Raw genomic sequence first — 5,480 nt, forward strand, 5'->3', positions numbered from 1 at the left:
TCTACTGGGGCGTATCTGAATACATTGGCTGAGACAGTGACAAGCAGCTAGCTCACAGTAGTGCATTGCATCTGAGTGAGCCTACATATGCAGGCTTTTCATCAATGGATACTTAAAGAACAAAGCAAATTAGATAAGAGATTTAAAATGGAAAATTGTTAAAAATTGCATGTTTTTCTGAATCATGAAACTTTAATTTTGACATTACTTTCCTTTAATGCCATTGCTCCCCTGCAAATCAAGTTTCAAGAAGTTTACTGAATAGAAGATTGTTTGGAGTGGAATAGATCTGCACAAGGACCTAAGTGTGAGGAGGGAGGACAAGCATTAAAAATGAAAAATAACGTTATTGTTTTAGTAAAATGAAACTATTTCTATTATTATTATTAATGTAATCATTTTAATCCATCCAATAAAGTACAGGTGAAAAGTTGATCAAATATGAATGATTAACCAATTAAACTGGAGATCGTTCACCTCTAAATAATTTCAATTATTTAAATGATCAATCTATGCATATCTAATAACCAATTTAGTAATGGTCTGATATAACTGGAAAAAATATATTCTGAAAAGATATTATTCTAAAAATAAAAACCATGATTTAAATCAGTCTTACAGACAAGTGATTTAAACCATTTTGATTTAAATCAAATCCACCCTGGGGTCACCTCAAACACTTGAGGTGTAGAAGGGCCCTCAAACAGCTCTAAAACTGTGCGCCTCAGGGGGTCACATGCAGTCATCATCACCACTTGGTATTGTGTGGGTGACAACTACATGCCACCCCCTGCACTTAGGAGGTTAAACTCGGATTTATTTTAATATGAGTTTTCTGATGCTTAATAAGAGTTGGTTTCAGAGTAAAACATTTTCCACAGTCAGAACATGAAAATCCTTTCCCTCCTGTATGAATTTTCTGATGCCTTATAAGATATGATTTCTGAGTAAAGCATTTTCCACAGTCAGAACATGAAAATGCTTTTTCCCCTGTATGAATTTTCTGATGCCTTATAAGATATGATTTCTGAGTAAAGCATTTCCCACAGTCAGAACATGAAAATCCTTTCCCCCCTGTATGAATTTTCTGATGCGTAATGAGATTTGATTTCTGATTAAAACATTTCTCACAGTCAGAACATGAAAATCCTTTCTCCCCTGTATGAATTTTCTGATGCCTTATAAGATATGATTTCTGAGTAAAGCATTTTCCACAGTCAGAACATGAAAATGCTTTCTCCCCTGTATGCATTTTCTGATGCGTAATGAGATTTGATTTCTGATTAAAACATTTCTCACAGTCAGAACATGAAAATCCTTTCTCACCTGTATGAATTTTCTGATGCCTAATAAGAGTTAGTTTCAGAGTAAAACATTTCCCACAGACAGAACATGAAAATCCTTTCTCCCCTGTATGAATTTTCAGATGACGAATAAGATCTGATTTTTGAGTAAAACATTTCCCACAGTCAGAACATGAAAATCCTTTTTCTCCTGTATGAATTCTCTGATGAGCAACAAAAATGTTTTTACGGTTAAAACATTTCCTACATATAGGACAAGAAAATGGCTTTTCTCCTGAATGAATTTTTAGATGTTTAAGAAGATGTGATTTCTTAAGAAAACATTCCCCACATTCAGAACATAAACTTCCCATGTGGCTTCTTTGATTTTGAAGAAAATGTAAAGAAGCATCTGCACTCTGATCATGACTAGGATTATTGCAGTTTGTGAATTCATCTGTCAATAAGAAACACAATGGGAGTAATGTTATTAATTACACAATTATTTTATCATGAGAACAAATAAACTGTTCTGATTTAGTCAGTCCCCTACACTTGTAGTAGACACTGTGACAACTAGACCCTTTCGCTGCTTCCATGCTAAGGCTTAAAAGATTACTTTCTGTTATAATTTTTAAGCTAAACAACTAACATATTAAAGTTAATAAACATTAATTAAAACCTACTGACCTATATTTTCTCCAAAACGAAGTTTCATAACGTTCTAAAAGTTATATCTTTTATTCGCCGATGAAGTCACGTTATCCTGCCCACTATTTTCAGCACTGCATGTTCAAAATACTTAAACCAATAACTTTGTGTTTAAAGCGCCATTTTGAAACCTAGGTATTGTAAGCGGATTGGTACAGAGCAAAGGATACCCACGGAGTGGGTTTGGAAAACAATTAAATTTGCAGACAAGATTTCTGATATATGGTAGAGATATGTTAATGAAATGCTATTGATAAAAAGCGTATTTGGGGTAGTTAGTTAGTAACAGGCATAGAAAATATTTACTTACAGTGGCCCTTTAAGGACAGTTTACTGGACATTAGGGACTATTTCTAAGAATTCACACTTAGGTAGAAAAACAACATTAATTTCAATATAGTTTGATATATGACTAACGTAAATAGTCCTTTTAAAATTGTGTTCAGAGAGACTTTTAGTAATACAATTATTTCAGCCCATAAACTAATCTTTATAACTACTGCTCATGTGCTTGTAGTTAAAACAAGGATGACTTTAGAAGAACAAAACAAATAAAATGGCCCCAGGTGATGAAGTATATCTAAAAAATATATAAAATCTTCATCAGAGAGAAGAATCTCACTCACGTGTAAACTACACCTTCTTGGATAATCGGCAGCAAACCAGCCAACTGTGTTACTCAGGCAATTCTGTTATACCATATAGATGAGGAGGATTATTCAGCTGAAAACGTCTGTGGGCCGAAGCAATGGTCAACAGGAAGAGAACTTTCCAAGAAATAATCTTTATGTCAAGAGAATGCATAGGCTCAAACGGAGCCTTCTGTAAAACCTTGAGAACCAAATTTAAGCTCCACGGGGGAGCAGACTGCCTAAAGAAAGGCCCGATTCTAGACAGTGGACTCTAGTTATTAAGGTCTAGCTTTCGGTGTCAAGCCATTGAGAAAGTAACCACACCATTTAGGGGTGGAGATAGAGACAAGTTGCTGGGCAAGAGGGAGATGTTCTGGATTTTTAAACTTGGTACTAGAATACCATATGGTATGAATTCAGAATATGACCTCAACAATTACTGGAAGTGATAATATTGACACTTAGGACATTGAGTTTTATATTTATATACCTTTAATATACATTGAGTATATGTGTTTCTTTGTACATATATGCTTATTATGTCTCAATATAACTTCGTGTTAATAACACCTTATTTCATGGTTCTCTCTCCTCCATAATGTAAACATTATACACACTACATAAAGTATATACTATAATAATAGAATATTTTCTTTTGTCTATTTTTAATGTGTGTATATTCTTACAGTATTCAGAGATTTTTCGGTATATGTATTTCATCTACTATCATGTAGTTTACTATTTTGTATGCAATTTCAAAATGTCCTAATTAATATATTAGAGGCAAAGCATATTATATGTATGTTCAGAATAGAGATCTTTAATACATAAAGGCAGAAGTGTAGTTTGAGAGTTTCATTTTTCAAAGGGTTTATATACCTTTAAACAAGGGTTTACCAAATGTTAACGGCATGTGTTGTTTTTAACCAATGAGAGGTTAATGCAGAGTATTTAAATCATGTGAATCAGAATCCGTTGGTAAACGATTCAGTGTGCTTGCGGTTTCACTCACCCTATGTGCTGCGCTGTCGATCCGACAGGTGCAAATAGGAAATACAGGGAACTTCACCTCCTTCCCTCAAACGAAAACATGAAATCAAAAACATTCAAATCCTTGCACACTTATGGGTAGGTCAGGGTAAAGTGCCAAAGAAACGAACCGCCACTCCTTAGCTTTAAATAAAAAGCTCCTTTATTTGAAAACACTAAAAAGGTATACACGCCAGCTGAGTAAGACAGGTCAAACACGTTTCGTAGGTGTAACTTTTTCAATGACCTCTAACATCACCTGTTAACTTTCCCTTAATAAAGGTAATAGCCACTCCCCCATTACAAATGTCATAGGTAAGTCAGGTGAATCAGAGAAAAGGAGAGCAATCAAATTAAACATATTTGAAAATCGTAACAAATGAGCATATATAAGTACAGAATATAATATAGAATTACAGAAAACTTATTCTTAGAAAATTACTGAGTGTTCCGATATTCACACTCTACTAAAATTACAATTCATGGGTTATCTTATAGAGAACTAAACCTAACATAAAGGGTTAAATTCATAATACTTTTAGATTGCTATAATCTCATGCCTAAACTTTATTAAGAAAATGTAAATGTCCCCTTAATCTAAGGTAGCTTATTTCAAATAAAGAACCATGGAAGGATAAGCCATCTTGGTCACATATTTTATATTAATACAGTGATCAATCATGAATGAAATGAAACTTAGGTTTCAATTTTAACACCTCCTACTGTATATTACTATAAGATAACAAAAATATTATGTTCCTGGATTCACTACCTCCAATTTTTACAAAAGTTTAATCTACGTAAAGTTTTATGTCCCAATCTGAATTCAACCCTTTAGGGACCCTTGTGTTAATTTGAAAAATCCAAAATACTTCCTTCTGACTCAAAGGTTTTAGTCTGTTCCCTCCTCTTTTCGGTCTTTTCAAATGTTATATGCCCTGAAAACATAATAATTTAGCGTTACCATTGTGTTCATTTTTGAAATGTAGGACAACTGGGGTGTTTGAGTCCTCATCACCGATAGATCTAAGATGTTCTAAAAATCTTGTTTTGATGGGTCTGGTCATCTAACCAACGTACTTAATATTGCATAGTTTACACATGAGTAAATATATCACGTAAGAAGTATTGCAATTTATGTATTCTTTGATTTTAAAGGACTTATCATCTGTGGACTTGAAAGTATCCCCCAATATGGCATGGGTGCATGATGTACATCTCCTACTGCCACAGTGAAAAAAAAACATTTCTAGGGGTAAGCCAGTTACCTGAAGTAACTGTGGGTAACATGGATGGGGAAAGGATATTAGCCAACGTTCTAGATTTGCGTGTTACAAATTTACACCCCCCCCCTCTACTATTTTGTCCATGGTATCATCTACCCTGAGAATGGGGAGAGACTTTCTAATAATTTGACAAATATCACTATATTCTTTACTATAGGCCGTAATGAATACTGGTTTCTGTTGGTAATTGACCTTTTTTCTGGTTTTACTCTTAATCATATCTTGTCTAGCCATTACATCCACTTGTGCCTTAGCCTCTTTTAAGTCCTGTATTTTGTACCCCCTCTCCAAGAACCGTTTTGTAGTTCTCTCTGAATGTGCTTCATATGCCTTTTCTGTACTGCAATTTCTTTTTGTCCTCATGTACTGGCCTTTCAGAATGGCCTTTATGACATGTCTCGGATGGCTAGACTTTGCCATCAGGAGAGTGTTACCTGCACTTTCCTTCCTATATAGTTCTACTTCTATACTGTGTTTGCTTATATCAGGTTTTATAAGTACATCAAGGAAGGGCATCTCTTTTCTGCTTGTGTTCATAG

The 5,480-nt window shown here is 34.3% G+C and overlaps 1 protein-coding gene across 1 annotated transcript; it reads right to left on the reverse strand.

The window, feature by feature from the left end:
- Positions 1 to 702: 702 nt before the first annotated feature.
- LOC128657909 (gastrula zinc finger protein XlCGF8.2DB-like) lies at positions 703 to 1,657 on the reverse strand. Its single transcript, XM_053712336.1, has one exon. The coding sequence runs from the start codon at positions 1,655 to 1,657 to the stop codon at positions 797 to 799; it is 861 nt and encodes a 286-aa protein (XP_053568311.1). The 3' UTR covers positions 703 to 796.
- Between the last annotated feature and the right edge of the window lie 3,823 nt (positions 1,658 to 5,480).

Source organism: Bombina bombina, chromosome 4 (genome assembly GCF_027579735.1).
Source record: "Bombina bombina isolate aBomBom1 chromosome 4, aBomBom1.pri, whole genome shotgun sequence".
Lineage (NCBI taxonomy): Eukaryota > Metazoa > Chordata > Amphibia > Anura > Bombinatoridae > Bombina > Bombina bombina.

Coding starts and splice junctions, on each gene's coding strand:
- LOC128657909 (XM_053712336.1), bottom strand. CDS start 1,657: ATGGGAAGTTTATGTTCTGAATGTGGGGAATGTTTTCTTAAGAAATCA.